Source organism: Emys orbicularis, chromosome 1 (genome assembly GCF_028017835.1).
Source record: "Emys orbicularis isolate rEmyOrb1 chromosome 1, rEmyOrb1.hap1, whole genome shotgun sequence".
NCBI lineage: Eukaryota > Metazoa > Chordata > Testudines > Emydidae > Emys > Emys orbicularis.
In genome coordinates, this window is record NC_088683.1 from 358,933,278 (window position 1) to 358,954,355 (window position 21,078).

General features: G+C 44.0%; 2 protein-coding genes across 2 annotated transcripts in view; one reads left to right on the top strand and one right to left on the bottom strand.

The window, feature by feature from the left end:
- C2CD3 (C2 domain containing 3 centriole elongation regulator) overlaps nt 1-18,298 on the bottom strand; it is an 80,661-nt gene extending 62,363 nt beyond the window's left edge. Inside the window, exons 1-11 of the mRNA XM_065423314.1 lie at nt 18,157-18,298; nt 16,312-16,581; nt 13,109-13,266; nt 12,541-12,755; nt 11,571-11,806; nt 10,477-10,609; nt 9,498-9,626; nt 7,079-7,223; nt 6,513-6,691; nt 4,621-4,845; nt 320-432 (exon numbers count right to left, since the gene is read on the bottom strand). Of these exons, the coding sequence (XP_065279386.1) occupies nt 320-432; nt 4,621-4,845; nt 6,513-6,691; nt 7,079-7,223; nt 9,498-9,626; nt 10,477-10,609; nt 11,571-11,806; nt 12,541-12,755; nt 13,109-13,266; nt 16,312-16,581; nt 18,157-18,298 (1,945 nt within the window). The remainder of the gene's footprint in view (nt 1-319; nt 433-4,620; nt 4,846-6,512; nt 6,692-7,078; nt 7,224-9,497; nt 9,627-10,476; nt 10,610-11,570; nt 11,807-12,540; nt 12,756-13,108; nt 13,267-16,311; nt 16,582-18,156) is intronic.
- Nucleotides 18,299-18,678: 380 nt separating this feature from the next.
- Nucleotides 18,679-21,078, top strand: part of PPME1 (protein phosphatase methylesterase 1) — a 33,505-nt gene continuing 31,105 nt past the window's right edge. Inside the window, exon 1 of the mRNA XM_065419677.1 lies at nt 18,679-18,776. Within this exon, the coding sequence (XP_065275749.1) occupies nt 18,679-18,776 (98 nt within the window). The remainder of the gene's footprint in view (nt 18,777-21,078) is intronic.

Below are 21,078 nucleotides of genomic sequence, written 5' to 3' on the forward strand. Positions count from 1 at the left end.
GCTCAGCCATACCTGTGCGTTAAGAAAGTTTTCCATTGGGGGCAACAGTCTGCTATTGCCATCTAATTTATTCATTCACTTTTAAAATTAAATTCAATTATGTTTAGATCCCTTCTCCCTGCAGGAGAGCGTTCCATCTCCAAAGTCCCTGTGCACTGACCAACTATCCTGGGTCAGATGCAACTTATGCAGGTTCACAAGTGGATGTTTTGGGTCTCCCTTCCACAAAGCATAATAAAATTTCAGAAAGAGCTAATAAATTTCTAAAAGGTGTAGAATTCAACACAATTGAGATTAAGAAAAAATCTTAAACTCTTACCTTCGCCTGTGATTTTACTTGAAGCTATGCGAATCACTTCTGTTGTTAGGGAAATCTGTCCTGTTTCATTTTTGGAGACTCCCACTGGAAAGTGGTACTCAACGAAGAAAGTGCTACAAATGAAAAAGTGAATTAAAGATCCCAGGCAATCAGTGGTGTAGTGCCCCTAATAAGGCCATACGCAACAGGAGTAAACTTTGTAGCCACAGTGTCCACAAGCCCACGTTATTGGGCCCACGGGTCCTTCAATATTAGTGGACTACAGTTTTTTTTATTGCACGTTTTATCTGAGTACTGTTGCTACTGAGACTCGGTTAAAGAACTACAGAGATGAAAAAGAATTTATTCTCCAGTGTAATGCAATATTGTTACTTACACAATATCCAAGAACAACATTTGTTAAATTAGAGTTAAGATTGCTTAAATGCATTTTCTATCAAGTAAATAACCAGTTCAGACTTTATTATCCAGGCTAATCTCAATTCTTATGCTTTACCCTGCAAATATCAGATTATCCAATGCCCTCACAGGTTCTTCTTCTCCACAAACTCGCTTTCGTTTCCAGGATGCAAACACCCACAATACACACATGCAGTTCCTCAAAACCACAGAGAAATACACAACCTGACCTTAAAATATCTTCATCTTGTTGAAGTCTATCAATGAGACAAGGAAGGTGAGGTAATTGTGACGTTCTGTACCTTGGGGGAGCACCCTGTAACCCCCCATATTCCTCATCTGTACATAATTGTGATATTACCTTACAAGGCATGTTTTATATATATCAGGGGAAAGGTTACAATCTGCTGAAAGCGTTGCTATGTGTTGCAAACAATACTGCTTCTGTAAAATGTTGCATTTTGGCTTCACATATATGACCTTGGGAGCCCAGCCTCCCTCTTTATCATCGCCGGCTGAATGGCTGTGCAGAATTAGAAAGCAGCCACGAAGAACTAAAGAGGACTTTCTGCGTGATGTCATAATGCACTCTGCGGCCAAAAAACAAGAATTGAAAGAGTGGTGGGTCAGCAAGAGGAAGGACCGAAAGGAGAACGGCTCTTAAACGTTACGGAGCGCCAAGCAGATACGCTCCAGGCACTACTAGCACTGCAAACCGAGCAGCTCCGTGCCCGCCTTCCCCTGCAGCCACTGTCACAAAACTCTTTCCCATGCGCCCCCCAGACACCCCTCCTGGCTCCAGTCTGTACCTGCGGCATTCCGCTCCTCCCCGTCACAGTACAGCCGTGCGGACTCCTAGTACCTACTGCACTCAACACCCGTCCCTCTGCAGTTTAGCCCTGCTGAAGTACAGTACCCGCTGCATCGTACTCCAAAGGACAAGGTTGCATATGATACCTGGACATACACAAATCTTTAACCACCCCAGGATCCCACCTCCCTCTTGGACTCTCCCTTCCCCTATCCCCCTCAGTGCTGATGTGTTTTTTTGTTTCTCTCTCCCCTTTGGTTGTTGTTTTTTAATAAAAGAATTGTTTTGGTTTGAAAGCAATCTTTATTCCAATCATTGAAAGCAAACCGAGCCCTGCAAAGCAACAGGCAATTTTCTTACACCTTCATAGTGCATCGTCTGCACCAATCACAATCACCTCCTAGCATTACAAGCACTGCACTCCTGAGCATAGCAACAAATATTAGTGGCTTTCAGCTTCAAATTGCCTCAAGGCATCCCTGATCCTTATGGCCCCGCGCTGCGCCCCTCTAATAGCCCTAGTCTCTGGCTGTTCAAATTCAGTTTCCAGGTGCTGAGCCTCAGCGGTCCAGCCCTGAGTGAAGCTTTCACCCTTCCCTTCACAAATATTATGGAGTGTACAGCATGCAGCTATAAGCATATAACATATATATAAGCTATAAGCATTGTCATCGGCCAGGTCTAGCCTCCCATAAAGGCAGCGCCAGTGGGCCTTTAAATGGCCAAAAGCACACTCAACAGTCATTCTGCACTTGCTCAGCCTGTTGTTGAACCACTCCTTGCTGTCAAGATGCCCCATGTATGGCTTCATAAGCCACGGCATTAAGAGGTAGGCAGGGTCTCCCAGGATCACGATGGGCATTTTGACTTCCCTTACGGTGATCTTCTGGTCTGGGAAGAAAGTCCCTGCTTGCAGCTTCCTCAACAGGCCAGTGTTCCGAAAGATGCATGTGTCATGCACCTTTCCAGACCAGCCTGCGTTAATGTCCGTGAAATGCCCACAGTGATCCACAAGCACCTGGAGAACCATTGAGAAATACCCCTTCCGATTAATGTACTCGGTGGCTAGGTTGTTTGGTGCCAGAACTGGAATGTACGTGCCATCTATTGCCCCTCCACAGTTAGGGAAGACCATTTGTGCAAAGCCATCTACAATGTCACACACGTTGCTCAGTCACGGTCTTTTGGAGCAGGATGTGATTAATGGCCCTGCTCACTTCTGTCAACACAAGTCCAACAGTCGACTTTCCCACGCCGAACTGGTTAGCGACCGATAGGTAGCAGTCTGGAGTAGCCAGCTTCCACAGTGCAATCACCATGCACTTCAACAACAGGGCAGCTTTCATTCTCATGTCCTTGCACCGCAGGACTGGGACAAGCTCATCACACAGTCCCATGAATATGGCTTTCCTCATGTGAAAGTTCTGCAGCCACTGCTTGTCATCCCAGACATGTATGACGATGTGATCCCACCACTCAGTGCTTGTTTCTCGAGCCCAAAAGTGGCGTTCCACTGTGGTCAGCACGTCCATGAATGCCACAAGCAATCTTGTGTCGTAGCTAGTATGTGTGGCGAGATCCATGTCGCACTCCTCTTGCCTTTGTAGTTTAAGGAATAACACCACTGCCACTCGTGACGTGTTAATGAGAGCGAGCAGCATATTGGTCAACAGAACAGGATCCATTCCTGCAGGTGGAGGAGGCAGAGCGCGCAGTACACAAACCGTTGAAAGATGGTGCCAAATGCGGACGCAAGCACAGGGATTGCTGGGATGCAAAGCAATGCATCATGGGGCATCGGGACAGGGCCCAGGATGCCCCACGACCCCCTCCGCCTTCTGACGCTAAGAGTTGTGGGAAGAGGAAGAAATGCTCTGTGCGATAGCTGCGCAGAGTGCACTGCTCTGAATACCACTGCAAGTGTGAACACGCTATTGCGCAGGCAGCTGACACTGTGAACACACAACAGCGGTTTCCCTTCAGCGCTCTCTCAGCAGCGCTGTAACTGCCAGTGTAGACATTCCCCAACTTACCCAAAAACCTGCTGTATCAGCCAGATATTAGCTCCCCAGAGGCAACAGCAAGGAAAGTAACCAACGCCCGTGCGGGATGTGAAACAACCCATCAACAGTGTAATGTCCAGCAAGGGAGCTACAATGCAGTGACTCACCTGAATGAGGCCACACCAGGGGAATTGTTCAGCCTTACTTGAAGTGGCTCAGCAATACCCCCAGACATGCCTAGACTTGTGTTTTCCAAGCACATGGACTGAGGGTATAAAACAGACAGAGTGGACACATACTGGGCCTTTCTCCTTCACCCACCTACACTGCAAGCAACGACGACACTGAAGACTTGATACTCCAACTGAGACGACTAGCCCACAGTTCAAAGGTGAAATCTGTATACTATAGACTGCAATATCCAGTGGGATGAGAAAAACTGCTTCTAGTTGCTGCCCAGTTTAATAGGGTTGAGAGTTTAGACTGCGTGCTTATATTTGATTTCTTTTGGTAACTAGCTGACTTTTTGCCTATCACTTAATATCACTTAAAATGTATCTTTTATAGTCAATACATTTGTTTAACTGTTTATCTTTACCAGTGAGTTGGTATGAAGTTTGGGGGCAAATCTGCTCAGGGTGTGGGGCTCCACATGCGGTTGTGCTGGGTGATCACAGTGCCTGGCGGGGCTTGCTGCTGGTCACTAGCAAGGCATTGTGAGAGACAGCCCAGGCTGAAGAGAGTTAAGGGGGCACAGAGGTTCCACAGTCCCAGTCTGCACCCTTGGGGGATCCCGTCACAGTAATATCTTTTATTTGACCAACTTCTGTTGGTTAGAGAGAGACACTTTTGATCTTACACAGCACTCCTCAACCACCTTGTCTCTCTAATATCCTGGGACCAACACAGCTACAACGCTGCATATTTTATCGTGTGTTACTTTTTAAGACAAGGAGAGGAGGAGGAAAGAACCTCAGGACCCTGTTGAAATAAGGTCCATTGAACAAAACACCAGCATTGAGAACTCTGGTTCCAAAATCCAACAAAGGTACACGTACACGTACACACACAAAAATAATAATTCTTACCGCTTTTTAGCTAATGCTGGTCTTGGTGGTTTCCCTGTGAAGCTTTTCTTGCCTGGTGTAGTCTGGGTGCTTTCAGGAGGAATTCTCAAGCTTTCAATTATGACTCTGGCTAAGTGTATTCGACCCAGCAATGCCAGCCTATCCACATTTAAGGTTATGGCTTGCCCTTCCTCTGTGCGTTCTGTGGGAGCGTCAGAAAGTGGTAGTGGTCTAGCAGGAGAACAGCTGAAAAGGGTTAAAGCAGAGACTCTGGCTTAGACAAACATTCATTGCAGCAAAACCCTAAGGGAAAACTGTAGGCTGGCAGGGTGTTGTTTTTTTTTAAATGGTTCACAATACATGAACATGCACATTTGTTTTTTCACTGTACTACACTTTTCATCACAAGTTTCCTACTCACCCTTTACAGTCAAAGTATGTAAACTGCAGATAATGAAGGTGGCTTCTACATTAAAATGTGTTATATACTTGAAATACACCTATATAAAGAAGGAAAAGTGCAGACGTTTTCTTTCCATGCAATTCTAACTGCATAAGACAGGATACCCTCCCAACTCAGCTCTGCAACAAGAAAAGGTTCAGGAAGCCTGTGACAGTGGTCAGAGGATGCAGATGCTGCAACAGACATAGGGTAAGTTCACTTGTGTGCAGGGGACCAGCAACAGGCCTATGGACCACTTACATACCATGTAAACTGTATCTTGAGGGCTTTAGTGGTACATAGGCTTTTTGTACTGCATCTCCACAGAAGTGAATTTCACCTGCAGACAGTAGAATGCAATGATAGCAGCAGGTGTGGAATTTGGGAACAGCAACACAGCCATTTAGAAAGTCAAGGAAGTATACTGATTTGGGTTTAAAGAAAAGTTTAGTGTATCATTAAATTGGTTAACTGGATTACTGAGAGGCGCCACTGTAAACAGTGTATGAGACTGACAGTGAAGCTACTCTCAATGTGAATACAGTATTGCTTGGTGTAACTTCCTCTCTGACTGTTTGACAATCTTTTATGCTAAGAGTTTTATTTATTCTCTATTTGTTTCATGTTTAGCCATAGATTTTATTGTAAGTCAGGCAAGATACCTTGAGCTTTGTTTATTTTTTTTATGAAGCCTGTGGTAACATGCTTTCTGTAGAGGCTTTGTAAATAATGCATACATTCGGTTAAAAGAACATTGTCATTTCAAATGCAGTTAAAAACTAGCTTTTGTAAAAACAAGCTAATAAAAAGTTTACATGCTCTTATTTTTTTGTTTACTTGTTTTTAAATTCCAAGGGAGTCAGATTTTCACTCCTCTGCAATGCAGGCAGCCCAAATATTGCATGAAGAACTTTAAAGTGAAACTGGCTATTAACAAAAATGAAAATGGAAGCGTTCATCTTCATTATGCAAGATGAAGGAAATACAAAAAGTAAACAAACTACAGAAAATGAATAGCAACTTTGGTTTAGAATATTTTCAGTTTTTATTCATTCAAAGCGTTATTTATTATTAGAAAGGTAGGTACTTTTTTTGTTTTGCAAACATGATTTTTAACTTGACTGTATCTCTAAGCAGCTGGTCACATTTTCTTAAATGATGTATGGTAACTCTCTGGATTCCATCATACAAAAGGACATCAAATTCTTAATCAAATTGGTTATTCAAAGCACTGTTACACTATATGCAAGTGAAAGTGTGGGGGAGTGTAGTGGTTCTCAATCTATTTACCATTGTGGGCCGCATGCAATATTACCTTTATGGCCCTGAGGTCACATGGGCCACAGCTGCGTGCTGATTGGGCCGCAAGCAGCCCACAAGCCGCAGGTTGAGAACCACTGCATGACTATTGCTAATGGCAACTTAGGATTTGAGGCTACTGCACAAAGGAGTCTGTAACTGAACTGTTCACCTGGGTTTCATTTCTGTTGCCTTTTCTTTCTGACCACAGATGCTAGAATCCAAAGTTTCCTGTGACCTCTGATGGTTTCCGTGGTCACCTTTCACAAGCTTTTTTGTCCGGATTACTTTTTTAGATGATATAATATCCTCATCATCACTGAGGAAGTCACTTAAACTGGTATCAGACTTCTAAAAAGAGATATTGGAAAAAATAAAAGTTTAATATTATTAACGCCAACAAAAGGTACACAACAGCCACAATAAATGAGGGTAGGAAAAATAGCATGTGATCATGTAATCAGACAATCAAAAAGCATACTCAGAGGGGACAGAATTAACGCTGCATGGGCAATCTTTATTCTGGCATTTCCCAACGAGAGTGCTTGACTGTCATCTTAATAATTTTCTTTTATCAGTTTTTAATGTAATTTTTAATATATTGACCAACTTCTATAGGCTACATTACAAAAACGCCTTATAGATACTAAGACGTCTCTCTTCCTTCTGATCTGTCGTCTTGATTTTCTTTTACTATAGCACTGTGGCCTAAGCATCTTCCCCTTGTCCCCCACTTACATGAGCTGTGTAAAACAAATTCTCCAGCAGACTCTGGTCATAGTGAGGATCATTCAGCTCGCTGTCATACACCTCACTTCCTGCAGAAAGAGATTCTGGAGGGGAACCTGTCCCATCCCAGAAATGCACAGGGGATAAATCAGCACTGTGGACACAAGAGGAGGAAAAAAATATCCCTCTTAATATAGCAGTTTCATATCAATTCTAATTGCATTGTTTATAGAACAGTCACCTTTATATCCAGATTTGAACTTAGTTGTGATGTTCAAACTAGCAACAGTGAAGATCGTGCTTGATAGTAATGAAGAGTCCAGTTAAGAGATATGGCACAGGCAGAAACAAAACAAGCTTCCCTCAAAATGTGTCTCAGACCTGATCTAGATAGAAATCCTAAAGCAGTGATACTCAGACTGAGGCTTGGGAGCCGCAAGTGTCTCTGTAATGCGTCTCCTGCAGCTTTTTGCAGCACATGATATTAAAACACTGTGATTTAATTATTAACCAATTAACCAATCAGGATGCATTTGCTATGTTATTAACCAATTGTAGAATAGTTGGTCAGTAATTTTGCTGTGAGATATAACAACTCATTAAAAGCATCCCTTCTTCCCAATTAAAAAGCATCCCTTCTTCCCAAACAACATTATTAATTATTATTGGGGAGAGGGATAGCTCAGTGGTTTGAGCATTGGCCTGCTAAACCCAGGGTTGTGAGTTCAATCCTTGAGGGGGCCACTTAGGGATCTGGGGCAAAATCTGTACTTGGTCCTGCTAGTGAAGGCAGGGGGCTGGACTCGATGACCTTTCAAGGTCCCTTCCAGCTCTAGGAGATAGGATATCTCCATTAATTTATTTTTATTTATTTATTAATAACCTACTTGTGAAAACTTTTTTAAAAGATGGTATTTTAAACCTGCCACTTTTGTGAGATGAGCTGGTGAATGTCAGTCCACTTCCCATTATAAAGGTCTCAATTTCACCACACAAATTCACCACCACATCTGAACGTCAGGAGAGCACTCAGACACCCAAATTTGGATGGCCATGGACAGCCAACTCTCACATTGTTAATTGGGAACAGGGTAAAGGTACATTAGTGGAACACTTCTTGAGGCTAGGCAACAACTGCATTTTCCAAGGCTGTCAATATGGTACCATTCACAAGCGTCAAGCTAAAACCTGGATATTCCTTCAATACTTTAGACCAGAAGCGGTGTGCCGAGTCTTCATTTATTCACTCTGATTTAAGGTTTTGCATGCCAGTAATACATTTTAACGTTTTTACAAGATCTCTTTCTATAAGTCTATAATATATAACTAAACTATTGTTGTATGTAAAGTAAATAAGGTTTTTAAAATGCTTAAGAAGCTTCATTTAAAATTAAATTAAAATGCAGAGCCCCCCGGCCAGTGTGAGTGCCACTGAAAATCAGCTCACGTGCTGCCTTTGGCATGCGTGCCATAGGTTGCCTACCCCTGCTTTAGACTATTAAATAAAAAGAAGGGGAGTTTACAAAAAAGTGAAAAGAAAGATTTTCACTTATTTTGCTGGCAAAAAAAAAATTTTTTTTTAAACTTTCCCCCAAAGGGGGAAAATACAAGAATACAATGGCAAGAAAACCAGAAAGGGAAACTGATTAGAATTCTGAATCTGCAAAGATTTAAGCACGTTCTTAACTTTACGTGTGCAAATAGCTCCAGTGACGTCAATGGTACTACTCATGTCTATTAGAAGTTAAATTAAGTAAAAACTTAAGTTATTAAATGTACTAAAATATATAAATCTTTGCAGGATGAGGGACCTGACTTGGCTTCACTATTTAACTGAGTGAAATGCAAAAAGGAAGCAATTATAAATGGGGGAAAGTAATTTTTTAAAAAAAAGTTAATTTAGATATCAATAACAGTTAAGGATGGTGTTTTAAAAATATATATATTGTCTACATGTGTATATACTATCTTGAAAAGCCACTTAAAAGCCACATAAAAATGTAAGCAACTCTTTGGATTAAGAGTGGAGAAGAGGCAATTTAATAATTGGGCAAAGAGTAAATATAAATAGTGCCACTCTCTATTTTGCTTAAAGTCTAGCTTGTATATTTTTTGCCTAATATTTGCCTAGTATCTCTGCCGGCAAAACATAAGTAATAACTAACTACAATCAATTTGCACTAGAAACAGTGCTTAGTCTTCCAACAACATCAGCAATATTGCTTGAACAAAAGATCCTCACAACTAAGGTGGGCACAAACTCAAAGTGTAAAATACTTTCTCTTACCACCACCTGATAACCCAGTACTCCAAAATATTTCCGAGGATGCGCTGACTCAACAAGTATCCCGTATAATACAAGAAATAGATATCTGGGTCATTTTGGGAATGTTTACGATAACATCTCAGTGCATGCCATGGCACTCACCTGCCCAGTAGTAGGTGTATTGCTCTTTTTTCAGCATGAGAGTCAAATTCTTGAACTGTGTATTCAGATGCTAGGAGAAGTGGATCTTGAGTAGTGGATATGACATCAGGGTCCAAGGTTTTAAGGCTCCTGGATGACAGTTATTCCAGTGAAGAGGGACCAGGAGGAGGAGGAGTAAGGATAATAAGTGTTTCTGGTTTGTTCTAGATTTTATTAATTTCAGCTATCAAACAAACAGATTTTCTCTTATTTAGCACAAATAAAAACCTATATACAGTGTGTTTCTATTTGCATTCTAACTCCCTAAGTACAAAAAGGACAAATTCTGTTATACAACACTAGGTAGATTTTGCTTCAAGTTACAATTTTTGATCCAAACTTGTAAGCATAAGTTTATAATGTGCCAAAAGTGCTACCCAATCCTGCAATTTAAACATAGCAGCTGCAGGCTCTCTATGCTTTTTCTCATTCTTTCTCTTTTTATTTTTTTAAAGTGCTCATGAAAGGTGCCTGATCAACATTCCTGGGGAGACTGAAATCCTCTACTTATTTACAAATCAAATATAGCGTAGGCAGCAGCGCTGGAACTGTCTTCCTATCAACATGCCTCAAACTGTGGGATCTCTTTTAGGCTTGACTGGGTATCTCAGACTCTAAATTCATGTAACCTTTTGACTCTGCTTAAACTACCAGCAAGGGTGCCAACCTTGGATACCTGTGCATCACGGACAGAACTACTCACTCATATCAGACAGATCACTGAATGACCTTCAGATGGCACTGACGTTAAGTCATTACCAACATGGACTGGAACTGGTGAGGTGACATGTAGGTGCTTATTTACAACGGGGCTTTAATTTCCCTTGTTTGAATAAGAATACTGAAAGATGTGACACAAATCACAGCATTATAGGAAAATATGATAATGCCTTGAAATTTATGACTTGGAAGTAAAAAACACTCCCTCCTTCAAGCTCACTTTGCTGTTGCTTTGAAAGTGTCTCTCTTTACAGAAGGATGCACTTCATTTAACTCAACATCAGTATCTGGGCTGAATTTCATTGCAGAAACAGCCATGGCATTGCGGAGTTTATTGCCTTGATCCAGAAGAGCTGGAAAATAAAGAATAAAAACTCAAAATTAAAAATTAATTTAAAATATAAAAGCCATGTGCACACAAAGTAAATATGCCAGATGTAAATTTTATGTCTCTAGCTGTCATTATAAAGAGCCCTTAACATATTGGAGATTAAGTATGCTATATACCATAAAGCATATAACACAATGGAGAGTAAGAGGGAGCAGTCCTACTTGAGCCTTGAGCACAGGGCAGTATGAAGCACAACTCACTTGTGCTAGATAGACTGAACCTGATGGTGGGGAGAGGGTATGGTAGGTACGGTAGCCAGATTAACCCATGGAAGGTTGGCTTGACATCCAAAGGTTCCTCACTAGCAGTCCAATTTCAAGATTTCTCAGTAAATACAATGGATGGCTCAGAAGATTGGTAACAGGACATATGGAAGCTCCACTGTTGGTTTACTCATCTAAATCCAGCTCAGGATGACGGTGAGCTAATAATACTATAGCCTGACAGCTGATTTGGTGGCCCATGGCAACTGAGTTAGTGATCTAAGTCCAATTCTTATCAAACAAGTGCTGATAACAAAGAAAAAACAAAATCCCACTACACAGTTTGCACTCTTGATAGCCATCTCAGCAGATAAATCAAGGATTAAATAGGCTAGGAGACTGATATTCCTTTCTTGTTCCTCCAGGTCAGAGATGAGGCAGTTTGTACAGCTGCTGCCCATGCTATACCTGTTCTATGGATAATCAGACCACCTGCCACCAGCACTAAATTAAATCTTTTTTATGTATTAAATACAAAAGTGTTTTGACTGCCAGTTTAAGTTCCAAATACTGTCTCTAGAACATTACATGTAACACTTATCCTGAAGCCTTTAGTCCTACAAGAGCACCAACTTGTATCACATGCCAGCTAGCTGAAATATTAATGAGCTTGTACAGTTTCAAATGAAACCTAAACCCTGATGGCAAATATTTACAAACCTGAAAGGAGGTCTTTTGTAGTTGGGTTGTGCAAAGACAGTACATGGGCGTTACTGTCGCTCCCCACAGGTCTTCCTGCTTGCAATTCAAGATCAGAACTGTTGGGAAATGATGCTTGTTTCTTTGGAGGATTCACTTTTAAATTTTCATCTGGTAAAATCAGACGATCCTGAGACCCAGAGAAACTGTTCTTTATGTTCTCAGAATTCTCTTGAAAGAGCAAGTGGTCTATTCCTCTATTTAAAAAGATACAGTTTAGTAAAACCCAAAGTTGATTTGTAAATATAGTGCTCCTCAAACTCTTGTACACATTCCTTAATCAGAGTACTGCATCCCCCACCTCAAAGAAAAATGTGACATATTTGTATTTGGGTGCACAGAGGAAATCCTGACTTCTGTTCTTACACGCGCACTATGAAATATACTGACTCAAATTATATTTAAAACAGTTGGGCCACATCTTCAGCTTATGTAAACCACATAGGTCCAGTGAAGTCAATGGGGATCTGCAGATTTATACCAGCTGAGGATCTGGCCCCTTATTCATTCCCTAGCTAGATGCCCAATTACAACATGATTTACACTACACATGGAAGTACTTCTTAATCCATAAGTCATATATAAGGCTGTAAGAAAGTTGTGATTGTTGGTTCAAAAATAGCAGCCAGTTTGTTAGAGTTGTGGTTGTGGTGTGGTCAGCACAAAAGACACACCGTGTGTTCCTGCTTGGCTCTTGAAGGGAAGCATGACGGAGGGGCAGTTGGTCCAAACCTGAGTGAGTGGTGTTGTGACCTGGAGCATAGGGTCACAACACCACTCGAATTTGTAGAAGCTATATAAAGTTGTAGAAGCCACAACAAAATTGCAGCCCATGATTTTCTTACAGCCTTAGTCATAAACCCATTGCTGCTGCTTAATAAAACATCTGAAATGAAAAGAAATTCCTTTATTTTATTTGGAAAAAAGTTACCTTGGAGTAGCGGCCCTGCTACTGTTAACAGACTCTCTTCCAGCCATACCAGGCGGACCATGTAGTTGTGCTGGAGCAAGAAACAGAGTCTTGCTGGATTCAGTCATTCCTCTGGTTCCCTGAGCAGAAGCAGCAATGTCTAAACTCACATCTGTGGTTGGGATGGAGCTGCTACTGTCATAGGTTTCAGACAAGGGCTCTAAGACTAGAGATACCTGAAAAGACACAATGTGAGAAGAATGTTTTTTAATTAAATGCGCCAAACATTCTACGGTTGTTTTACTTTCCGTATTATGTGGCATGTTGCATTTTCCATACTAGAGGCTATGTATTTGATGCAGTTATGTCAGATACTAGCTTAATCTCTGGAATATTTACAAGCAGTTAGTTCACATTACACATTTTCAATCAAAGGAATCAGTTTCTTCAAGGGAATATAGCCCAGGGGCAGGACTTTCAAAAACAAATACTTAAGGTTAAATATAGGTTTAGAAGCCTAATTCTAGGCACCAATTTTTTAAAATCTTGGCTGGCTCAGGTGAGTTGTGGAGAGAGATTTCAGTACTACCTGTAGTTCTCCTAGTTTCTCAGATGCTGGTGAAATAATGGTGAAAAATCCACTGATTGGGTGGCTTGGAGATAGTTGTGATAGTCCATTGATTTGAGCTCGACCAATTGGAAGATGGTCAGGTTTGGTCATTACCTCCAGTACAAGAACACCCATATCTACAGGAGACAGGAACAGCTAACTTAGATCTGGTATAAGACAACATATTAAAAAACAATTGGGGAACAATAATATTGCAGTTAAAATTAGGGCTGTCAATTAATCGCATTTACCTCACGAGATTAACTAAAAAAAATTAATCGTGATTTAAAAAAAAATTAATCGCAGTTTCAATTGCACTGCTAAACAGAATACCAATTGAAATTTATTAAATATTTTTGGCTGTTTTTCTACATCTTCAAATATATTGATTTAAATTACAACACAGAATACAAAGTGTACAGTGCTCACTTTATATTATTAATTTGATAAAATATTTCCACTGTAAAAATGATAAACAAAAATAGTATTTTACAAGTAGCGTAGTAGTGCAATCTCTTTACCGTGAAAGTGCAACTTACAAATGTAGATTTTTTGTTACATAACTGCACTCAAAAACAAAACAATATTAAACTTTAGAGCCTACAAGTTCACTCAGTCCTACATCTTGTTCAGACAATTGCTCAGACAAACAAGTTTGTTTACATTTATGGGAGATAATGCTGCTTGATTCTTATTTACAATGTCACCTGAAAGTGAGAACAGGCATTCCCATGGCACTTTTGTACCTGGCATTGCAAGGTATTTATGTACCAGATATGCTAAACATTCGTATGCCCCTTCATGCTTGGCCACCATTCCAGAGGACATGCTTCCATGCTGATGACGCTTGTTAAAAAATAATGCGTAATTAAATTTGTGACTGAATTCCTTGGGGGATAATTGTACGTCTCCTGCTCTGTTTTACCCACATTCTGCCATATATTTCATGTCGTAGCAGTCTCGGATGATGACGCAGCACACGTTGTTCGTTTTAAGAACACTTTCACTGCAGATTTGACAAAACGCAAAGAAGGTACCAATGTGAGATTTCTAAACATAGCTACAGCACTCGACCCAAGGTTTAAGAATCTGAAGTGCCTTCCAAAATCAGAGAGGACAAGAGGTGGAGCAGGCTTCCAGAAGTCTGAAAAGAGCAACACTCTGATGCAGAAACAATAGAAGCTGAACCACCAAAAAAGAAAATCAACCTTCTGCTGGTGGCATTTGTCTCAGATGATGAAAATGAACATGCATCGGTTCGCACTGCTTTGGATCATTATCGAGCAGAACCGTCATCAGCATGCATGCACGTCCTGTGGAATCACGAAAGGACATATGAATCGTTAGTGCATCTAGCACGTAAATATCTTGCAACGCCAGCTACAACAGTGTCATGCGAATGCCTGCTCTCACTTTCCCCTGATGTAAACAAAAAGCGGGCAGCATTAGCTCCTACAAATGTAAACAAACTTGTTTGTCTGAGTGATTGGCTGAACAAGTAGGACTGAGTGGACTTGTAGGCTCTAAAGTTTTACATGGTTTTACTTTTGAATGCAGGGTTTTTTTTATACATAATTCTACATTTTAAGTTCGACTTTCATGATAAAGAGATTGCACTACAGTACTTGTATGAGGTGAATTGAAAAATATTATTTCTTTTGTTTTTTACAGTGAAAATATTTGTAATAAAAATAAATATAAAGTGATCACTGTACACACTGTATTCTGTGTTGTAATTGAAATATATGTGAAAATATAGAAATGTAGAAAACATCTAAATATATTTAAATAAATGGTATTCTATTATTTTTTAACTGCACGATTAATCACACAATTAATTGCAATTCATTTATTTAATCGCACAATTAATTGCGATTGTTCTAATCGCTTGATAGCCCTAGTTAAAATATCATTAAAACTGCAAAATTAAAAACCAGGACAAATGAAATGCAAAAAACAAAAAAGCATAATTAAAATAGGGAGAGGGAGACTATATGCAAGGCAATGGGGTCTAGTGGATGGAGCACTTAAATAAATAAATAAAAATACATGGAGATTTACCTATCTCATAGAACTGGAAAGGACCTTGAAAGGTCATTGAGTCCAGTCCCCTACCTTCACTAGGAGGGAGGGATAGCTCAGTGGTTTGAGCATTGGCCTGCTAAACCCAGGGTTGTGAGCTCAATCTTTGAGGGGGCCATTTAGGGATCTGGGGAAAAAATCTGCCTGGGGATTGGTCCTGCTGTGAGCTGGGGGTTGGACTAGATGACCTCCTAAGGTCCCTTCCGACCCTGATATTCTATCTAGGACCAAGTACTGTCCCTGACAGTTCCGCCCCCCCCCCCCCGATCCCTAAATGGCCCCCTCAAGGATTGAACTCACAACCCTGGGTTTAGCAGGCCAATCTCCAGGGATTCAGGGGACATGGGTTTAATCCTTGGCTCTGGTTTGATGGGTGACGACAGGCCACTCACTTCCCCCGGTATGCCTCAGTTTCCCCATCTGTAAAATAGAGAGGATACTTGGCCTCCTTTGTAAAGCACTGAGCTCTAGGGATGAAAAGTACTAGATAAGAGTATTATTACTAGGACATGTAACAGGTAGAGAAATGTTATACTGCTAAGAAATTACTATAAATACAGTCTTCACACTTACAAGTAATATCACACATAAGCACTTAAACTACTTAAGACCCCAATCCTGCAGTAAGGTTCATACAAGTGTAAGGTGATACAGAGCTTGCTGGAGGATTGGGGCCTTAAAGTTTTTGTTTTTTTCAAAAGGCACTTGACAGGATCGTTTTGTCTTCATGACATTTCAGCTGCAGAAACACAGGATGCTTATTGTGACAATTCTTTGGCTAGAAGACACAGAGCTCTCACTCTGTTTCTTGAATACTTTTGCCATGATCAATCTACAAGGACATTTAAGAACATCTAGTAGTATGGGATAGTTTTTTATTTTGATGATTCTTCTGAGGGTTATAAACATGCAATACCCTTTGAAATATCAAACATGAGACACTACATAAAACCATCTTTTAGATTCAGTAAAAATAAAATTAAGTTATGTTTTATTACTTATTGATGCATTTCCCAATTCCTGCTAAAGTCTACTGAATTGATGCCATAATACAAACAATTTCAACTGCAAAATTAATACAGAGGCTACAGCTATTGTACCTGTCAGGTAGGAGGCAAACTGTTTTGGCCCACAGCGAATTGCATAGCGGGTGGTGGTTTTCACTGCTTTTTGCTCAGTCTGTGAAGTATTCCTGGGATTAAACAGCGTACCATCTGATGTCTCCCCCCACCACCTCACCCGGATGAGAACAGAAGTAGGCGGTTTAGACACCATCCATAAGATTTTACTGACTGTTAACTTGAGAAAACAGCGCAACTGGCCTTCAACAAGAGGTGGTAAACTTGTAGAAGGGGAGATATCACTGATACCTGTGGAGATATAACACAGTATTATTTCCCCAAAATATAAATTCAAGTAGTATATTTGAGATCCAGATCACTTTACAAAGTTAAAAAAAATACTTGGAGTTTACCCTGCAGATATGTCTAACATTCTATGCTATACTTAGGGTTACCCTATAGATATTTAGAACATTATAGCCTACAACATTTGCGCATTGCAGATTCTTGGCATGACTGTAACACACCTGGTGTTCACATACAAAATTTGTTGCAACAATTAACATTCACACCACCATTGAGACTATGATTGCTCTGCGCAAAGCCATGTATTAGTGCCAATGAAGCTGGAAAGTGCTGCAGTTGCAACTGGACTGTTCAGTACTGCCCTGCAATGCCCCCGCACCATCCTTCAGTGAATGACCTCCCTGGATGATGGAATGACATCTTCCACATCCCTTCTGCATCTCCAGGGTGCCCACCATACCATGGAGTCTGTCTTGACCCAAGTGTGCCCTTAGGGTACCTGTTGCTCCAACAAAGGTACTCAATATTACCTAAGTGGCTTTAAGTAATCACCAAGACCCATACGGGGCTCCCAGCCCTCTGTTGTACCTCAAGGGCATGACACACCACATTATAATCCCCAAAGGCCACTATGCACCTACCGCACCAGTACAGGTAACTACCACCTCCCGACAGGGTGCCCAAGGTACTGCCACCCCATCATCCAATCATGCTATGGAGGGTGCTACCACCCGCCCCTTCAGATGCCCATCACAGGATCTGCTGCCTCTTATGAGCCCCACAGCACCCACCACAGCACACCCTACTGCCACCAACCGCTCAGGGTATCTACCGGGTCCCCCGGGTACCGCCCCCCCCCGCACCACGCCCCCAGGGTATCTACCGTGTCCCCCCGGGTACCGCCCCCCCGCACCGCGCCCCCAGGGTATCTACCGTGTCCCCCCGGTTACCGCCCCCCCGCACCGCGCCCCCAGGGTATCTACCGTGTCCCCCCGGGTACCGCCCCCCCGCACCGCGCCCCCAGGGTATCTACCGTGTCCCCCCGGGTACCGCCCCCCTGCACCGCGCCCCCAGGGTATCTACCGTGTCCCCCCGGTTACCGCCCCCCTGCACCGCGCCCCCAGGATATCTACCGTGTCCCCCCCCGGGGTACCGCCCCCCCCCGCACCGCGCCCCCAGGATATCTACCGTGTCCCCCCCCGGGTACCGCCCCCCCCGCACCGCGCCCCCAGGGTATCTCCCGTGTCCCCCCCGGGTACCGCCCCCCCGCACCGCGCCCCCAGGGTATCTCCCGTGTCCCCCCCGGGTACCGCCCCCCCGCACCGCGCCCCCAGGGTATCTACCGTGTCCCCCCCGGGTACCGCCCCCCCGCACCGCGCCCCCAGGGTATCTACCGTGTCCCCCCCGGGTACCGCCCCCCCCCCCGCACCGCGCCCCCAGGGTATCTACCGTGTCCCCCCGGGTACCGCCCCCCCGCACCGCGCCCCCAGGGTATCTCCCGTGTCCCCCGGGTACCGCCCCCCACACCGCGCCCCCAGGGTATCTCCCGTGTCCCCCCCCGGGTACCGCCCCCCGCACCGCGCCCCCAGGGTATCTCCCGTGTCCCCCTGTACCGCCCCCCGCACCGCGCCGGGCGCTCCCCGGGACTCCCACCTCTCCTCTTGCGGGCGCCGCCGCCTCCCACCCTGGGAGCGGGGCCCTTCAGCCTCTTCTGCTTCATCCCCCAGCCACTCCCCAGCGCCAGGCCCGGCTCCCAGCCACCGCCGCTGCCCGGCAACCGCCGCCGCCTCAGCCAGCCGCGGGGCGCCCTGGGACCCGGCGGGAGAGTCACCCAGCCCCAGGAGAGCCGCGCACAGCCCGGCTAGATGAACTACAATTCCCAGGGGGCGCTGCGGCCCCGCTTCCGGCGCGGGCCGATTGCGCGACGGCAGGCACTTCCGGCAGAGGAGGCGGTCCCCCGCCAGTGAGTCGTAGCGGGGGCGGACTCTATTTCCCGTGGTGCAGCGCGGCACGGCAGGGGTACTTCCGGCGGGGGTGGGTGTAGTTGTTGCTGGCTCGGTTGGGGCGATACCTGCCCTTGTGTGTTAGCCTCTTCCCGTCATGTCGACCCTGGAGAAGCACCTGCACCTGGGCCGCCTGCCCCCCAGGCCCGCCGTGCCCGGCGGGGGCGGCCAGTCCGGCTCCAAGATGCGCATGGGGTAGGTGCGGGCGGGGCTGGGGGTGTGGAGGGGAGCCCGGGATTTTACCACGGGGACGTTGGGGATCGGCAGAGGAGGCCGGTTGCCGCGTGGGGGGATGGATGGATGGAGGGGGGTCGGCAGAGGAGGCGAGGGCGCCCGTGGGTGGGTGCGGGGGGGGGGATCGGCAGAAGAGGCGAGGGCGCCCGTGGGGGGGTGCGGGAGGATCGGCAGAGTTGGCGAGGGCGCGCGGGGCGGGGTGGGTGGGTGGATCGGCAGAGGAGGCCCGTGGGTGGGTGCGGGAGGATCGGCAGAGGAGGCGAGGGAGGCTGTGGCGGGGTGGGGTGGGTGGGTGGATCGGCAGAGGAGGCCCGTGGGTGGGTGCGGGGGGGGGGGGGGGGTCGGCAGAAGAGGCGAGGGCGCCCGTGGGTGGGTGCGGGAGGATCGGCAGAGAAGGCGAAGGGGCCCGTGGGTGGGTGCGTGGGATTGGTAGAGGAGATGATGGTGGTGGTAATAATATAATATTTGAAATTATTAATATTGATATGGGAAACCACCAAACACTAATTTAACCATCAATTCCTTTATTAAATCCAAAGGCCAAATGGTATTTATACCATTGCTCCAAACATGCCTAAAAAGCCTAACTAATAAGCAAGTTACTACATCCAAACAGTAACAAAACATTTATAAAAAGCAACAGAGGGTCCTGTGGCACCTTTAAGATCTTGTGTCTGATGAAGTGGGCATTCACCCACGAAAGCTTATGCTCCAATACTTCTGTTAGTCTTAAAGGTGCCACAGGACCCTCTGTTGCTTTTTACAGATTCAGACTAACACGGCTACCCCTCTGATACAAAACATTTATAAGCATTTGATCAAGATATTTACAAATGGGCTAAACCTAGGGGTGTTTAGACACATATTGGTCGGCTCCAAAGTGGTCAGGCAGGTCTTAGCAATGAACCCCTTTAAGAGTTTACTTTTTATACCCTTTAACAAACAAGTGATGTCATCACCAATTACTGACTTCAACTAAAAACCAATTTGAGACAGTTCACCCTTATTTCCAATCTTAATCCAGATAAGATTTACAGTCTCCTTTCTTCACAGGCCTTTCCTTTCTTATAAAAAGAACAGGAGTACTTTTCTCTAAGGTGCCACGAGTACTCCTGTTCTTTTTGCGGATACAGACTAACACGGCTGCTACTCTGAAACCTTTCCTTTCTTATCTTCACCACCACCAACCCCAGCACCCCCCCTCCCCCCACAGCAGAACAGAGGGAAGGTTTGGGCTTGTTTCTTTTAAGACACTTTTTATTTTGTTACTGTAGCTCTTTATTTTATTAGTTACTTTTGAAACCATACAACCTTCCCACACTACAAGTAATACTACTTATTATTTTTACAGCTTTCTTTAACTTGCTGGCTGGGGCCTTCTTTACCACACACACACACTTAACCAAACTTAAGCTAACTTTAATTGTTTAATTTTATACTTATTCTGCGGGGGGATTGGCAGAGGAGGCGTGGGTGCTGGTTGTGTGGTGGTGGTAAGGATTGGCAGAGGAGGTGAAGGTGCCCATTGCGGGGTGGGTGGGGATTGGCAGGAGAGGCAAGGGTGCCGGTTGTGGGCGAGGGAACATTTGGGACATTGGCCTCAGGCATGGGATGGGATTTCTAACATGTTAATTTGAGATGTATTTCAGCAGATTGAATAGTTTCCATGGAGGGTTACTTTATGTTAATAATTTTGGTGTTTCTTGTGTGTTTTTGTTGGAAATTCAGTTTCGAATCAGGATGTTCACAAATGCTTATGAGATGTGTCTGGACCTAGCTTGTCAGACCATCTGTCTATCTATATGAAGAGAATTAGACCGCTGAATGCCTATTTACGGTAAAGAGCATCTCCTTAGCTTGGCATAGGCAGCTGATTCGACTCCTACTCAGAGAGATTCTATTAACTAATGCACATTGTCTAAGTGGGAGCTAGTGTTCCTTCTACCCAACTGACAATGATGACTTGAAGTAGTCATAGTTTGAAACTGGGGCCTACCTGCTGCCTTTTCCTTTAACTCACTTGTCTAATTGAATACACTCTCTTATTAAGATCCCTCAACATCCTTCTGTCATGAACAGAGCCTGGTGAAGATAAATATTTCAGGACATCTCTTCATTTTCAACTATGAGTCTTCTCTGAAGCTGTGTTTATTTGTGAATGAAGAAATGCTCTTTTAACTGGGGCTAACTGTGTGCAAGTTTAGCTTAAATATTATTACCCAGCAGGAGTCTACATGAAGCTGGGCAGTAGATGAACTCTGCC